This window comes from Triplophysa dalaica, chromosome 5, assembly GCF_015846415.1.
Source record: "Triplophysa dalaica isolate WHDGS20190420 chromosome 5, ASM1584641v1, whole genome shotgun sequence".
NCBI lineage: Eukaryota > Metazoa > Chordata > Actinopteri > Cypriniformes > Nemacheilidae > Triplophysa > Triplophysa dalaica.
In genome coordinates, this window is record NC_079546.1 from 6,984,250 (window position 1) to 6,999,883 (window position 15,634).

Below are 15,634 nucleotides of genomic sequence, written 5' to 3' on the forward strand. Positions count from 1 at the left end.
ATTCTGTCTTGGTCTCTTCTTTTCTGAAGCTGTTGTTGAATAATAAGGCGTGCGTGTGGGCGGGCTCGTTTATGATCCCAGCACTTACAGGCCAGCGTGTTGTCGGCGGTGTGGATCTCAGACTGCTCCCAGGTCATTATTGCGCCTCACTACTCATTCGCCTTTCCAGGCTTTACCCACAAAACAACCGCAGCAAAGGCTTCCAGCTCTGCCTCAGAACAGACCGACTGCAGCTAAACTCGCCTCAAAAACAGCACAAACAAGTCATTAAAACTGAAACGGAAAGAGGAGAGTAAAGGTCTGTGGGCAGCGAGAGAGAGAGAGAGAGAGAGAGAGAGAGAGAGAGTTGTGTTCAAATGCAAGTATCAGTAAATACTGAAATCCACTTATCAAATTTTGCAAAGTAACATCAAACATGCATAAACATAAACATGCATTTTGGTTCGATCAACAGATTAGAATGTTGCCACCTGAAAGGAAGCATCTTTTATTTTATAAGTGAAGCTGCAACGCCACAACGTACAGCGAGCGAGAGCAAACTGGCTGCCATGGCAACGCTCCCATAGATTCATAAGCACAGGATGAGGCCTAAGTTTCGCTGTCATTACTGACGTATTCAGGACACACATACTTAAGTGACTCTTACAAATGAGTTTGTATACTCTCACACTGTCTCTCTCTATAGGGCCGTTCTGTTTGGGCGCAGAATGGCCCGAGTAAAAAACCACAGCTTTTTCCTCTGGGGTTTGGCATAAGCAGCTGCAGAGAGAGTGATAAAACTGTTGTATACAAGGACACACCCCGACAGAACACACGTTCACATTCGCACACACTTCTAACGCACTTGTGCAACGTTTCTCCTCTTTCCTGCAGCATATTTCATCATTAAATTTCAACACTTAATCCTTTGCTTCAGTGGCTCTGGCTCTTACACATCATTTCAATAATCTGCATCTGCGGTTAGGGTATCAAGAAACATACGTTGACATACATGCAAGCATACACGCAAAAAACATCAATCTACACTCTTAAAAAAAGGTGCTTCAAAAGGTTCTTTTAATGCCATAGAAGAAGCTTTTGGTTCCATAAAGTAGCTTTAACCTCATAAGCACCTTCGGAACCAAAGGTTCTTTGTGGCGAAAAAAGGCTCTTCAGATTATAAAAAAGTAAGAAAAAATGCTTCTTTGAAGAACCTTGGACTGAATGGTTTTTTGTGGAACCAAAAAACCATTCAAGCACCTTTCAAGTAGATGGGTCATTGGCTAGCCGACTAATTTAGGACCAATTTAACATAGTAAGGCTAGCTTTGCAATAATCTTTGCATGAGATTTTAACTAGTCACCCATCATTACCATTCGCACCTGCTTGAATCAGTAAAACAGGACAAGGAAAGAAAATAATTCACAGAGAGGCGTACGCGCCGTGAGCAGCGCCTGAAGGATGACGTGACCTTTTCCCCATTCAGAGACAAATGGAAGCTTTTTCCACCAGCCATCACCCTCGACAACCTGCAATCTGAGTCTTTACGCTGAAGCAACCCATCTCCTCTGAGCAATCTTATTCTGCCCTTTGAACTGTGCATCTCCTTAAAGCCGTCTCCTCGGGCTGTTGATTTCACTTCAGCGCACCCCTCATGGCTAAATGCACAGAACCTCATCAGATAACACTCGCGCACTTCCACCCCCTGCACAAGTACGCTTTCCTCTTTCTCCTTCACGCCGGGCGCCGTCAGTCGGCCTTCCTGTGCCAGGTCTGATTCAAGGTTAGCTGCTCATTGTATCGAGTGAGTGCCTGAGATTCCCTCGGCGGACAGCGGGCCTGGATGCATTATCACCTCCACGGGGGGCTTTGGGGGAATATTGGTGGGCTCATCCTACCCTGCCAGAACTCAAATTCCCTCCCGCACGCGGTGCCACGAATACCTCACGCAAAAGGGATTAGAAGCCCGTCACCTTCCGTGCTGCCTTGAAACGGATCTGCTGACCGCAATTAATAGGTTTAATTTCACCCTTTTAGACGTAGAGACAAGCCAAAAAAAAGATTGGGGCCTCGGCCATATGGCCTATTTAACATACGTAAAAAGCCATCATCGGGGGTTTTTGAAGGACAAAGTGGATGCCAGTGAGTAGAATTAAATGGAATGGAGAGGTTTGTCAACAATACATAATATGCAGAGATGTTTGAATAGCATAATATTATTGTTTCGTATAAATAAAATCTAAATCAATAACATTCAAATATAAATAATAAAATGTATCTCTCTGGTCATGTGCTGACCAACACAGAAATATTTTAGCAAGAAAACAGATAAAAAGAGGTATTATATCATTCATGTGCTGCTACAGAGAATGATGGGAGATCTATTTTATTAGCTTTGTCTTTTCTTCATAAGCAATACACAAAATGTCTTAAAATCAAACAGTCAACATTAACTTATATAGAGTCGACAATTATATGTGTGTCCTATGGCGTGACAGAAAAAAAATTGAAAACAAATCTAGCATAAGAGATTTCTTTCATTGTTATTTTTTTATTATAAATAAAATAAATAAAATAATTTTTGCAATGTCAAACCATGGACAGCATATCTGTCAACAATTCCTATATTTACCAACAATAATTAACCTCCACCATCATTCTTTATTAGACACGCTCAAATACTTCGCCATTGGTCTTACAACATCTGTCGTAAATGTGTGCTCATAAACACAACCTTCCCATTGAACACCATGTGATGACAACCTGGAAATCATTTATAAATGATGGCTTTCCTGAAAAGGGAATATCCAAAAAGAGAGACAGCTGGATTGAGAGAAGTAGGGATGGATGAACAGATAGATAGAGGCAGAAAGATAAAGTAGGAAGTGATAAAGAGGTTTCAAAGTCGCCGAACCACATCTGGTGTGGAGGTTCGTCACAGTGCCAGGGAGCCGAACGGCTTCTGTCGCAAACAGCGTTTTGTGTTTTATGTTGACGGCCATATGTGTGTGTGCGCATGCATAAAAATGTGTCTGTGTGATTTTCTCTAGAGGGTTAAGAAGTTGTTTACTGCCTCTCTCTGGGGTTTGGCTGCAGCTCTGTGTTTAACGCGATGAGACGCAAAACATTTCGCTGTTGCGCCTCCTCTCGGAGTCAATCAAATGGAGGACTGCAGTCGGAGAACTGCAGACGTAAACGCTGTAAACCCTGGATTATCCTGCTTTAAATTTTAAATAAATGAATTTGGCTTTTATGTTCACCTAAATCATCCTCATTTCAACTTTCACACGAGTTTGAATGTACAGAACAGGGATGAGAAATAATAAGCGCAAACATTTGAGTAGACAATTGTGTCGTTTTCATCGGTTCACGGAAGCATTACCAATACGACCTCATACTTCGAATTAGGAATTTCAACAGTCTGCGTAATCGTATAAACAGGGTCAGAAATGCAACGGATAATATTTACACTACCTGAAGTTCGTCATCAGCTAGTAAACAATTCCTTGAGTGTGACGTGATGGCAGTCTATAATTCACTATGCATTAGGGTAGGTAATAAACTCGTTTTCATTGATTAATGATTGTAATGTTTTTTGTCCCGGTCTGCCCAAACGACAACGGTGACATCATCTGCTGTTTTTTTCCACGGAGGTCTGCAATCACCGAAATGGCAACTAAAAGGTTTGTGCGCGCGTGTGTGCGTTTGCTATGTCCGTCTGGCCAAACGAGAACATCACTGTGTTGACTGTCTGTTCCCTGGTGATTTGGCCGTGAACACTTGTATCTGTACTTTTCTGTCTGTATTCTTGATCATGTTCTTCAACAAAAGCAGGAAATATGTTTTAATAAATCTGGGATGCTAGTTACCTCGCCCCGTTTACAGGAATTTCTGGGAATAGTCCTGGATTCTCATCCACAGCCTGATCCAACACCAACCACACAAACCGGCACCACAATAACAAGAATGCGTTAAAATTGGAAGTCTGCCTCTTGGCAAAGATTTGTCCGCCTGTAACATCAATACCCTGGAGGTTTAGCACTTGAGAAAAATGATACTGTCGTTTTCTCTTCCTCTCTGTCTGTCTTCCCCTCCTTTCTAGCGTTCTCTCCCTCTCTATTAATGGTATTTTCTGCTCTGTGCTGTGTCTGGCTGGCCCTCAGATTCGTTTCAGACACGGCTCCACAGAGGCTCAAGTCAGAGGAGAGGGTACCAGGCCGAAAGCCTCTGCACCACATCATCCAATTACCCCCGACAGCCTCTGCCTGCGAAGAAATTCACACGGTCCTCTCGGCCCGGCGTTTCCCAACCATCCCTCTCGACACACCTCGGATATGATGACCGTGCTTGCGCAACTCGCCTGATCTTACGTTCCTACTGGGCGGGTTATAGCAGACCGCCTATGATCTTTTCACGTGTCATGCTGTCTACACACCAGTCCCTGACGTCATCAATTACCGAACAACACTTCCTGGATCCTCGACGCTTTTAAAAAGGTTGCAGTGATGTGATCAACGGATCACCCTCAAAAACAAGAACGAAGGACTTTGAGAAACGATGGTCTTACCTTTTTAAGACGTCCACCTTTTGTGCCCACAAAAGCCAGAGAGTGGTTCTTGTACACGTAGGCGATAACGGACGTCATCTTGTCCTTGGACTCTGAGAATAGGGGAATCCCACGTACCATCTCTGAGACGCCGAGCGGGGCGTTCATATCCAGACCGCAGAAGTTGTCATCGATGGTTAGGAGCTAAAAAGGAAAAAGCGGCATGTGTCAAATTCAACTTTTAAAAAAACGTCTACAGAATAAAACACAAATGGAGCTGTTGGGTAAAACAAGTCCGTAAATGCACATCAGTTGTACCTTATAAAGGCACCATTCATGGCACATTATCTGATATGAGACAGAGATCGGGTAAAAAGCGTCTTTAAATGTGGAATATCAGGTGATGGAACGTGACTTTATGACACATAACATATTGCGGGAACAGTTGCGAGTGTCGGCCTCAATGAAGTGATGGAGAGCTTCTGATAAACAAATAATCATTTGGTAATGCTTTTATATTTCAGTCTGTAGTGAGGATACACATCCACTGAAACAGCTGTGCAGACCTCTGGATAAAGTGTCAAACAAATGGAAAGCGAGATTAATGGTGGCCGGGGATTTGATTCATTCAGGGCATGAAACCATAACAGTTCAAATGCTGACAAATATGATACGCTGAAGGCTTTTAATTCATTCATGATTCCTCAGGCCACTACTGAATGAAGAATTATGAAATTTATTTTAAAATGATATTAAAAGACTAAAAGGAATAGTTCACTCAAAAAATTGACCCCATTGACTTTACATAGTAGGAATAAAAAACGGTCAAGACAATGGGGACCATTTTAAGGTGAACTATTCCTTGAAATGGGAAAAATGTCATTATTAAATATTTAACATACTAAAATATTGTTAAATTTTAATAAATAAAAATTACATAAAACTAAAAACTGTCACAATTCACATTTCTGGTCTTATTGTGTAAGAACAATAAAAAAGTACATGTATAATATATCCTGGAAATGCATCACATCACAGCCCTTAAATGGCTTTCTAATGTCATTTCATGTTGACTTTAGAGACTATATAACGTTGGTGTTTGTCTTCATGAATAACGGTCGGCGCTACATGATGTCAGCCACTTTAAAAGGTCTAATTTGGTTCTAAAAGCTTGGACAATAATTGTCCATCAGTGAAAACGCATAACAGGTGTCTCCAACCAAATTACCATTAATATTTAAGTTTATAATGGCATATTCTTTCTCCAAGATCATGAAACACGAGACGGCCTGAATTGCATTTCGCCCCGAAGCAACACTCTGCAGTTGGTCCCATGTGACGTTGTGGGTAAAGGGCAACACTAGGCAATGCCCAGGTCGTGAGAGGAAGCATCTGGATGTACATCATCAATCACAAACAACTCTTCATGTATTCACTGAAATAATGTACATACCCCCCTGATGAGACTTCAATTACATCCGAGGAGTGTGTTTATCTTAATAACAATAGACCCTGGCTAATGATGTCTGACTTCATAGGCTATCATTGTTTGAAGAGCCATTGTGAGTTGTGGGACCAATCCGCAGCGATTTCATCCCCCGGAGAGGCGCATCGGACCGACCTCAGAGAGAGATGCGATCAATCAAGTGATCGGTCGGCACGAGCGGACAGGTCTTTACATGCTATATAGCAAATGTCTATTTGTCAGCGGTCAGAAGATACAAGACCCTTCATTAAGCAAATGGAAGAGGGGGCTGTCTCTCTAAAATGGCGGTTTATGAGTGATCAGGCGAATCGATGCAGAACACAGCACTCAATTCCAAGTCGGAATGAAGAATAAATAGAGAAATGAAGGGGAGACGGCGAGGGAGTGGGAGAGTATAGGGGAAATGTTCAAAGTTGTGTGCTTTTTCTTCTCTCTGTGGATGTCTGACCTTTGGAAATGTTCGGCTGTCAGCTGAAGCCTGCATGCAGCTCGGCTGGGCTGCGCGAGGGCAGACTAATGGTCTTTGTTTCTAGCACGCGGCTCTTGTTAGAAAACCGCAGCTACATGAAAGATCTGTTTTCTGCAGTGCTAGTCTTTCTGCAGATGTCTCCTGTCCGTATTGGGGGCCATGAATCATCACGGGTTGTTGATACAGCAGCAACCTGCTTCTACATGCGCACCTGCTTACGCAGGCAAATAAAAATAACACCCAGCCGCAATCGCGCCCTACAGCAGTCTTTATCTTGCTTACACGGGTCAAAGCGTGTAAAATTCGAACACAGCAGAGCTCACAGCATCGGCAGAAACTGTTAAAGAGACATTTCAGCCACATCTGAGGTTACGATTATACTGACTCACGAAAAAACAGCTTTATTTATTGTGTAGGAGCCATTTTTTTTTAAACTCCTTGCAAATATAGTGATCGCTTGTGATCCTGGTATAAGTAATGGTCATACATCGGCCAAATTATGTTAATATTTAATCATTGATTGAGTTACCAATCGTTGTCATTTAATTCTTTGCGCTTACTGATTGTCGGTCATTTAACTTAAAAACAAATGCTTTTAGTAGTCATGCGAGCATATCAAATAATCCGATGCTCCACATGAATATTTTTTTATTAGACATACGCCTTCAAATCAAAAAGTTTTCAAGATCTAGAAAGATCTAGTCAGCCTTTTTAAAGTTTTAAACTTTATTGTACCAATGTAGATGTTTTTTTTCTTCTGTGGACCTGATACAGTGTCCATCTGTCCACAAGTAATATAAAAAAATAATATTAATTGAAAATGTATTTTTTTGAAAATTTCAATACATTTTAAAAAGATACATTATTAAAATTAAAAATAAATAAAAGAATAATGTAAAAATTAAAGTATAAAAAAAAACAAAAATTATACAATTTAAGTTTAGATCCATTAGAATGTTGACTTGTGTCAACAAGTGTTTCTTTTCAGCATACATTAAGAAATACAATTGAACCACGCTAAGGAATCCTCATTGAGATGTCCTCGCCAATATTGGTTCATAACTCTTTGTCCGTAGGGTAGTTTTGCTAAGAATAAACACAATGACCGTCATATCCTGCCACAAGTATCTATGACACAGTTTAATGCCTTTTGGCACTGCAGATATTTTATCAGAAGGCCCAGGCCTCACATGGCAGAGCGCATATGCCAGTGACACAGTGGGGGGGGGGGGTTGGTGACAGAGCATGTGTCTTCTCATCTCCTCATTGGCATATGCCACGTTATTTCTGGCGAGGTGAACAACATGCCAATCAGAACCTATGTGCTGCAATCTAATGAAATAGGCTTCCTGTCTGTCAACCTTTCGGGAAGCAGACACGTTTTCATTACCTAGCCACATAAACATGACATTTCCTCTCTCTCTATTCTGCCCATCCCAACGCAAACGGCATCTCTCGACGATCCGCCCCCCGGGCGTGATGCGCGAGAGGGGGCGACAAGGAGAGCACCCATCAATCTCTCCAACTTTCACAGTTTTTTCTTCACCTTTTATTCTCCCCTTGCATTTACGACTCTCTCGCTCGCTGTCGGCGCATGGCATGCGAACAAGCCGCTGCATTATTGGCAATTTCACGCTGCGCGTCTGAAGGTGTAAAAGAGGAGGAGGGAACGGTTAGACGAGAGCAACTTAAAGCCTCTGGATCGACGCGGGCGCTGTTTTTTTTCTCCATCTGAACTCGTTCCAGAGGCACGGAAGCAGAATCAGGTCATTCGGACCTGGCTAGCTCCTGAAACACAAAGGTGCCTCTCTTTCCCTGAGCGGGCGTCTCTGTGTCCCTTTACAGAAAGACAACAAGTGAAATCAGATGCTTTTTCAGAAGCTTTTTTTAAGGTCTTTTGTCCAATCTGAGCACATAAGGGAACAACCTAGAGAAACCTCTGGCAGAAGTAAAAGGCTCAGGGACAATAGGCCTGGGCTTGAACTACAGTATGATGAACCTGACTACATAACAAAATGTTTTGAAACCTCTTTTGAAACCACTGTTTAAACTTCGCCTACATTTCATCTTTGATAACAAAGTCCTGAAAGACTTTTTATATTCATATTTAAAAACGTTAATGTCACAGACTATGATCTAATCAGGGTTATATCATCTCATGTGACAGAGAACTGTCATAAAGGACAGAAAGAAAATTGCACAGCATGCGCCAGGCTTGAAAAAACGGTGAGGTTGCGAAAAAACCCTATTAATAGATCACAGTTTGATCAAAATGCTCAGTTTATGCAAATAAAGCCTGATCAGCGTGGCAAGTGTACATCATTGAGATGATGAATCGGCTCTTCAAGAGCTAATTCTGCACAGTCATATAATTAGCCTTTCAGAGTCTTTCCTTTTCATGCTCAAGTAATATCTCACGCAGGGATTGTTGGAAGCAACAAAGACATTATTTCCCACAAATCTCAGCTTCATGTTCGACGTAATTATATCAACAATCAATCAGCTCGGAGCACGCCGATCCTCATGCGCTCACCATTCTCCGGCACTTGAGCGGCTGTTTGTTTGTAAGACGCTTGTTTTGGTTTGGTGCATTTGGCCTGAGGCAACATACACAAATATTTATCTTTCGAGGCCAACAGATGAGAACAAAATACCTATTTGCATCTAAGCTCGAAAAACATGTGCAGTTTGTTTAGTATGGAAGGGTTTGGGGTTCAACTCCAAACCGAATATTTCAGATGTGTGGCCGGTGTTCGAGTGAATGATCGAGTAGTGAATAAGGCAACTATCCTGCATAATAGCACTCCGTGACTATGGGTCTATTTCCTTTTCTCTCTCTCTCTCGCGTGCGCACGCACGTTCTCTCTCTATTTCTTGGTCTCAATTGTTCACGCTTGTTTTCACACTGCTTCTTAAATTAAAGAAGTCTTCAGTTCTTCTTTCTATTCTGATGTGGCCTCTACCAAGCGCTGACATAACCCAGAGATCACCACTAAGACAGATTGAGTAGTATCGTACAACTCTCAGCGTGTAATGACATTTAATAACTTAATGGCTGTGAGCTAGACTTTCATAGCAGACCTCTATTTGAAAGCACACTGTTGGCATGATTTAACCCCTCGTTGGCCTTTTCCATGCAGCACGTCCGACTTCAAAGTCACCGTCAGATGTCAAAATGAGTGTTGCGGATCTAAATCACACCATCTAATCCCCTTTCAAGGCATTCCCCTGCCGTTAACATATACAGTCAAATCCAACATCCAAACACTGCCACAGGACAGGATTTTCAAAGACCTGTGATGGTATCTAAGAGGCAGGTGTGTCATGAAGCCTCCTTACATCTGCTGTACGCTTACCAGAGTCTCTTTAAACATAAACGTTAATAGTCACCCTTCCGGAGGTTCACGAAAAAGCTGCTTGTGCAAAACTCAGGAGACCAATCAGAAAGAGTAATGTGTTTGACTTGGGTGAGTACAGCTCGATAACAGAAACACGCAGTCGCTGTCTATGATGTCATCACGCACTCCATCACCCCTTGCGGATCAAAAACATTTAAATGCGAAATGTCAGCATTTGTGACAAGACGACTATTTTGCGTTTGCACATGCTTGAACGAGCATCTGAGGTTGTATGCTTGTGTATGCGCTCGTCTGCAAGATATTGTTTATTTGTTTCGGCATGTGTGAAATATTCAAGGAAGCAAAAGCAGCCGGGTTTGTGATGCAAATCAAGTTTTTGCATGATCTCAACTGTCAATACAACAGGAAAACAGCTCAGCGTCTGATTGCGTTTGTGAGTGAGCGCTTGTCTAAGCATGCTCACGTTTGTCAACAAGGACCTTCTTGTTTGCGTACGCATGCGCGAACACGCAACTCCACACATAAGCGTTTATATAGTCCCGTAAAACGAAAGATTAAAACCGACCCTACCCGACTGTGCTGGGGCACGTAACCTTTTCACATCTACATGTAAAGTGAGTTTAGTCTGATTAGGAGATAACGATCTTATGATGGATTATGACCTTTGCTGCAGTAGTTACGATGGGAGATGTAATTACTGAGGCCAATAAACCTGGAAATCGACTTTAATGAATGGAAGTGCAGTGCTCACAGTGCACAGGACTGATTAAAACCATGTCACACCATCTCATAAAGTGCTTGAATGGAGTTTAAATCTTGACCAGAGTGAAACTTGGCTAGGAACCGAAGTCATGTTAATTAAAAGAAAACAAGACTGCTACCGGTAGAGTACATCCACTACTGTGTTTAGGCTTCTTAATCAGGCTTAATTTAATGCAAAAAAAGGAACATAAGGAGAACGGACAGCTGATTTTACAGTCTGTAATATAAATAGCTCTGGTTTGTCTGGGAAGGTGAAAAGCACTAATTATTTAGCAATATGATGTGATGAGTATGCAGAACGAGTGACAGCAGTAAGAGAACAGCCTATAGCCTGATTTAATGACTTCTAATTGAGCTGGTTTTGAATAATAATGAAAGACCCAATATTAATTTCAAATATTCTAATCTTTCAGTCCGCAATGTCTGAATAAGAGAGTGGGGGATTGAGAAAATGTAAAATAATGGGGGAAAGAACACACAGATATTGTAGGGAGTGCTATTATTTACACGACTATAGGAGACATTTACTGTGCCAGACTCATTTTCACACGTTACATGGGGTGCTGGCAGAATTTTTCTTTAATAGGTCAGATGTCAGCACAGAGTGATCTACGGATAGATACCAGGCCTGCTAATGCTGTTATGCATTTATTACGTGCTCTTTCCAAAAATGCCTTGAAATGATTTTTTCTCCAACTAGGATAAAAGCACAACATCTCACTAGCCCGCACTGAATGCAATGTTCTACAATCGTTTTAAATTTAAAACAAGTTCTCACATTTTCTGACGAACAAACCTTTTTAACTAACATCTAGAAGAATATAATATTGACGTGTTATAAAAGCTCATGCTCAGAGATCAAGCCCATCCACAAGATAAACAAACCATCCTATAAGCATCAGACTGTCTTTTGTTGTTCAGGTTTAAACGCTCAGCTGTCTGGGCACATAGGCACTTGGGAAGTCTGAGAGATGTTTGGCTGAACTGAAGCTACAGTAGTTTTGAGTGGGCTTCAGATCTCTGCTTCTGCATTTGGATTCCCCCTCCGTGTGTATGATCTTTAAATAGCAGCGCACAGCTGCCAGTTGTAACCCTGTGGGAGCAAAGCTGTGAGCATGACTTATCGAACCCTGGACTCGAATTAAGAGAACACGGCCCAGCTTTAAAATCTCAAAATAAAAAATAAATAGTTTGAATAAATAATATATTTATTCATATTTATGTTTTATTATATTTGTATATTTAAAGTAAATATACAAATATAATAAAGTAAATATAAGGATATTATCCTAAACAATTTTTTTTTAAGAATTAATAAAAGCATTCAATGGCTAAGTACGTTAAGACTGTCAACGAAAACGATCCCAAAATAAAAGTTTGTTTATATATATCTTTGTGTGCTGCGTGTATATTTATATATTACACATGTAAACTATATTTCAATAAAAATATATATTTTAGGGCTGTTAAACGATTCATCTTCAACAATTGCATCTAAAATAAAAGTTTGTGTTTACATTATATATGTCTGTGTACTTTGCATATTAATTTTGTATTCATAAACACATATTTAGGAAATATTTAAAGGTATTTATATATGTTCACCAATAATTTAAATTATGTATATTAAAGGTTTATTGATTTATATTTATAAATATGCACAGTAACAGACATATATTATGTAAACACACACCTTTATTCTGGATGCGATTAATCGCGATTAATTGATTTGACAGCTCTAAAATAAATACTTTTTACACCAAGTCCTGTTTAAATCTAATTAAGGGGTTCACTTCTAATGCATGTTTCAAAGACACACAATCTCCTCTGCGTATGATATGCCACGCCTCAGCGTATGTGTGTGAGAGACGACTTCATTATTGTACTCTAGACCGGTTTAATGTAAGTCCGTTTTAATGAACTGATGAAGATGGCTAGTCTGTGACATGCCCTATGAAATGCACACCCCCTCTATTGTGAGTTTGTGTGTGTTTGCACATCACATCTGACATTAACAGTGGCCCTATCGTGCAGTCTGACTGCCCTAATGAGCAGTAGGGCTGCTCATCTGTTCATTACTTGGAAAAAAAACACACGCATAAGAGGAAAGGCCGACAGAAAGCTTGAAAGAGTGAGCGAAGCATTTAGAGTACCATTGCTTTCTCTACGAATACATCTTGTCTCTGACTTGACACTCCAAATCAACCCTTACTATAATTAAGCGTATAACTGACGTCTGACAAAAACTGCCGTTAAAAATGACAAAACTCAGAATGGTTGGTATGAATTCGGTTAAAATTTTTATTTCTGCGTTTAAAACCACTAAAAACGTGGAGACACCAAAACTCCCTACACATATTCATGCTATATTTTAGTTCTTTAACCATAAAGAACAGACCATGACAAATGTCTGTACTGAAAACGCCGAACGGTATCAAAAAAAAGTGTTTTTCTGTATGTGACTGTTATGTAAAATGTTCTCGCACATAGCCTCGATATGCTTCCCTACATATTTCTTTCTAAATGTTATTTCAGATATGCATCTATAATCATCAAAACGCTATTCATCCGTGTCATCTGTCCGCTCGTGATGTATGAATATGACTGCGAGTGAACCCCTGTATTTTGGACAGCCCTGCAGATATATCTCGTACGAGCCGGGCTTATACTTTACGCTGTGATATTTCACAGTATAATATCCTTATCATATCCGCAGAGGGCACAGTGAGGATATTAAGATATACATCACTTTCATATCTTTACCCCACCTGCATCCCTATCGTGTCATGTTGATGCAGCGTTAGCAGAGAGAGCTGAATATTGAGAGACCGTTATCTACGCATTCATGAAGAGGGGCTTTCTTGATCTCACTGCGCTTCTCTGCTTACTTAATAAGACTTTCATATCAGAAAGTCAAAAAGCTACGAAGTCACTACTGTTTTTTTTGCCAATCCCTGAGCGAACGCCCTCATAAATCCTCTCTCGCTCATTGGTTTATGCTTTGAACCTTGTATGTGTTTAGTGACCTAAAAGATGCGACCCGAACGTTCAGACAACATTCACAGTCAGATTTTCATGTTTTATTTAAACCACGAACCCAACCGAGACCAACAACTGCAATTCTTGTAGAATTATGTGAATGATATTAGTTATGCATCCGTCTCCTGCGTGCAGATAGCGAGTTCGAGCGCCGTTCCCGCTCCTGTCATTCCCCACTTTTCATGTTGTCAACGCGGCCCTGACGAGCACGTATCCAGGACAACGCAACCCGAAAGCATTTAACTACAGTGGCAGGAGCGCATGAGAGAGATGTCGTTCTCTCCTGCCCTGGGATGACTTTAAACGTTCCTATTCATATATGTGCATGCATGTGTTTTGTTCGGCGAGTGTTTAGTGTTTATGAGTAGGTGTTTTGTGCAAAGGCGATTCAGCATAATCTGATTTCTTTTTGGGGGGTGTTAAGCTTTTTTCTAATCTGATCCATATATAAAAGACAACATCAAACTGTATTTTTGATATACTCCCCGCCCATTCTGCCTTAATGGCATCATCAGACAAAGGTTAGAAAAAGTTACATTTTGGTTAAAAATTACATTAAAAATTCCATGTTCATTCATCAATCAAGCACAAAAAGAACTGCAACGTATTTTAAGAATTATGTTTAATTCATGTAATGTAATAAATATATGACTGTGCATCTCCGCGTCACGTGTGTGTCGCTGAACAAATGTCTTGTTACACAACAACAGAGCATTTATCAGTCTCGGATGTAATGTTTTGAGCTCGACTTGTCTCTTTCTCTAACCAATCAAACACTTGCCTTGCTTTTAAATGAGGAGCTAGTAGCCATAGTTACCAGAGGAGGAGATGCAGACCATCCATCTCTCTCTCTCCTCGCCGTGGCGCTCGCTCTTTAATTTATGCTGCAGTGGCCATACTGCAGCGCACGCAAAAATGGCATCATTCCTCAACATAACTCCCTTTCCTCCTCACTCCACCCATACACCTATCAAGAAGCGCTCTCAACAATCTGCTCCCCATATATTCTTATGAGTGCCTTTAAGTTTGTGGGCGGAGGATCTTTAACAGTTCCTGATGAGTTTAGACAATTCACAAAAACCTTTTAACCACATTTACCATGTTGCTAAAATTACTGTGTTACTATTGCAGAGGGTATCAGATAGGTACTTTGAAATGTACCATTGTACTGTAAATATGATCATATACTTATATAACATTCTATCTACTCACGGACTACCATGGTATTACTCTGGTACATGTTAAAACAACATTATTATGTTATTAGTTCACCCTCTTGTCATTTCAAGTCTGTATGACTTTCTTTCTTCAGCAAAACACAATAATTTTTTTAAAGAAAGTTTGTAATCTAACAATGGTGGTTACAATTAAGTTGAATTGGTTTTGTGTCTATACAATGGAAGTAAATGGGTACTGCTATTGTTAGGCTTACCAATATTCTTTAAAATATCTTCTTTTGTGTTCTGAAGACGAAAGTCACATAGGTTTTGACAAGAGTGTAAGTGAATGATGACAGAATATTCATTTTTGGGAGATTTACCACTTTAACATTATTTTATTGCTTTAGCATTTGACCGACAGAATTCCCCAGCAGTGATGTTTCTGAAAGAAGAATGAGGATTGTCTGGTGTTGGACTCTGGTGTTGTGTAGTACGGATTAATTTTCCCCTGGCATATTAGAGAAAAAGCAATGTTGTATTTCTTCAAATTGTCTAAAAGAAATATGAAACCCCCTACTGAGTGTCAAAGACTTTAACCCTTTTATGGAATGGAAGAAAAACTATTGGATCAGGCGAGTCAGGATTATCCAAAATGATGGTTATTATGTTGTCACTGCTTTGAGTATTAAAACATTTCAATGCGTGTTGAAATCAAAATAAATACAAAATAAAAACAAGTCACTTAAAAATCTTACAGATAGAATGATCAGTTTTATCTACTACATAGAAAAATCGTCTTCCTCAAAGATTCAAAAATGAACTGTGAATCATTTA

The 15,634-nt window shown here is 40.3% G+C and overlaps 1 protein-coding gene across 2 annotated transcripts in view; it reads right to left on the reverse strand.

Moving 5' to 3' along the window:
* plxna4 (plexin A4) overlaps positions 1 to 15,634 on the reverse strand; it is a 186,480-nt gene that overhangs the window by 149,274 nt on the left and 21,572 nt on the right. For both annotated transcript variants that reach the window (XM_056749417.1, XM_056749418.1), the window contains one exon: positions 4,547 to 4,729. In XM_056749417.1, coding sequence (XP_056605395.1) covers positions 4,547 to 4,729 — 183 coding nt within the window. The remainder of the gene's footprint in view (positions 1 to 4,546; positions 4,730 to 15,634) is intronic.